A 2,071-nucleotide genomic window follows, 5' to 3' on the forward strand; every position below is an offset into this window, starting at 1 on the left:
GAATCAATTTTCAAGTTTTCATTTTCCTCCCACATCTCAACGCAATTTATGAATTGTTAGAGGTAGTTTGCACAAGGCGGAGTTTACCCCCACCTCAAAGCGTTAGTCTACCCGCACCTCGTATTGTAACTCTGCCGAAATGGGCAGAGTTCTCTCCACCCCCACCCAGTTGAGGCGTTCATGCAGCGAGCAAGCAACAAAAGGACAGGATTGCTAATGCAAGCAAAACCCCTGCCTGCCCGTGTGCGAAACCCTTCTTAGTCATTTTCCTCATATTCTTTCTCGATGCGTTCACATTTGGCCGACATTGTGGAGGGCGGCACTTCATAGTGAGAACGGGGTAGGGTTGAACATAATAAGTACATTGAGACAACATCCACTCCATCTTTGCAAGGTGGTTTCGAACTCCACAGGTACGCCCGTTTAGGGTTAGCTGCTTTGCTGACTCCTGTCTTAAGTTCTTGTTCTGTGTATGCTCTGTCGTGCTCTTCGTCCCAGGCTTCTTTTGGTCTTCCTCTTCGTAGCTGGGATCTTGGCCCTCTGCCCTCATTCGACTTGATTCTTGTATTTCTGCTGCAGAGTAGCTATGGCCAAGTCGAAGAACCACACCGCCCACAATCAGTCTTACAAAGCGCACAAGAATGGAATCAAGAAGGCCAAGAAGCACAAGTACACTTCAAGGAAGGGGGTATGTATGTGCCAATCTCCGGGGACATCGCTCTCTCATTTTGATCTGCGAATTGCGTGGCGTTCTGCTTAACTGACTCACTTCCTGGATATACGCAGATGGACCCTAAGTTTCTACGGAATCAGAGATACGCAAAGAAACACAATCGAGTTGGTGGTGCTGATGCAGGATCCGACTCCTGTGCTGAAGAGTAAATTGGAGTAGTTACCCGGCATATATGTGGCTCTTGTAATGAGCAGAGAGATGGCTGCCAAGCCTCTCTACCTCCCAATGTCGCTCTGACTGGGGACCTTTTTGATAATTCTTAATTTGCATCGTGTTTAAACAAAATTTTTTCCACCACAAAAGTGTTATCTCAGGCCTTATCAAGGTTTAGCTGTTGTTGATATTGTTATTGGCCGCTTCTGTGCTGACAGTCTGCACGTGCCTATGGTCTATGGGTTCATGCCTGATGGATTTCATTAGAAATGTCTTTTTTCAACCAATGATTGCTAGATTGGAATACGAGCTAGAGAATAGCTGTGGGGATATCTAGGTGATTGATTGGCTTACCTTCATAATGACTGGCGTGGAAAAGCTGATGAACATGAGCAGAGTATTTTACTCACATAGCCGTAGTGCTAATTGTATCCACTTGTTTCTCATGTTAGTGTGCCTGTTTGAAATGGAAGTGGAAGTTGCTGTTTACTGCCCCTGTGCTAGAGCTTACCTGTTTGGGACTGAAACATTCCCTGTTTCATGTAACCTTAAAAGTCAATGTGAATTTTTCGTAGCGCTTTCCTTTAGACTTTTCCTCTGTACGTTCATAAGGTTTTGATCATGTATGCTTTACCTGAGTACTTTTTGAGAGTTTTTAATTATTTATCTGTTGAATTTTGCATTTGTGTACTATTGGTGAGTTGTTCATTGGTTTCTATAACTTTGTATTTCTTGCCATTTGATAATATCAACTCCAACCTGGTCAGCGAGGTTCTATGCTTGTGTGATTTTAGTTGAGCAAGTTGGGAGTGTCTGATTCTTGTCAGAGGACTTCCGTACACTGGAGGAAAACATTTTAGCTTTGCTTTTGTGCTCAAGCGTAGTGGGCCCTATTTTTGGGTTAGGAGTAAAAAAGCATTGCATTGTGTTCTGTCGAGACAAGCAACGACAATGAGGTGGCATACCTATGAGTGGTACTATTTCTGGCTACCAGGCTAAAGATAGATCTGTTACAGAGAATCTTGTTCTTGCGAGTCTGGACTTCACCTGTGTATCATGATCTCTGCAAGTGTATTCTGGAGTATGATTGGCAATAGGAATTGATTGTTTGGCAACGGAATTACTATTTCTGGCTACCAGGCTATAGATAGATCTGTTACAGAGAATCTTGTTCTTGCGAGTCTG

At 43.7% G+C, this 2,071-nt stretch overlaps 1 protein-coding gene across 1 annotated transcript; it reads left to right on the forward strand.

Annotated features, from left to right (window-relative positions):
* The first annotated feature begins 362 nt into the window (after positions 1–362).
* Positions 363–1,035, forward strand: LOC147441586 (large ribosomal subunit protein eL29y-like). Its single transcript, XM_086483163.1, has 3 exons — positions 363–413; positions 580–688; positions 787–1,035. Exons 2-3 carry the CDS (start codon positions 587–589, stop codon positions 880–882), a joined length of 198 nt encoding a protein of 65 aa, XP_086339289.1. The 5' UTR covers positions 363–413; positions 580–586; the 3' UTR covers positions 883–1,035.
* Positions 1,036–2,071: the final 1,036 nt, after the last annotated feature.

The sequence above is a fragment of the Adiantum capillus-veneris genome, chromosome 15 (assembly GCF_014529385.1).
Source record: "Adiantum capillus-veneris isolate H3 chromosome 15, ASM1452938v2, whole genome shotgun sequence".
NCBI classification, from domain to species: domain Eukaryota; kingdom Viridiplantae; phylum Streptophyta; class Polypodiopsida; order Polypodiales; family Pteridaceae; genus Adiantum; species Adiantum capillus-veneris.

Excerpts from the sequence above, each read along its gene's own strand:
- LOC147441586 (XM_086483163.1), top strand. The coding sequence starts at position 587 with ATGGCCAAGTCGAAGAACCACACCGCCCACAATCAGTCTTACAAAGCG. Across the intron at positions 689-786 it reads AGTACACTTCAAGGAAGGGG|ATGGACCCTAAGTTTCTACG; the intron begins GTATGTATGTGC and ends GGATATACGCAG.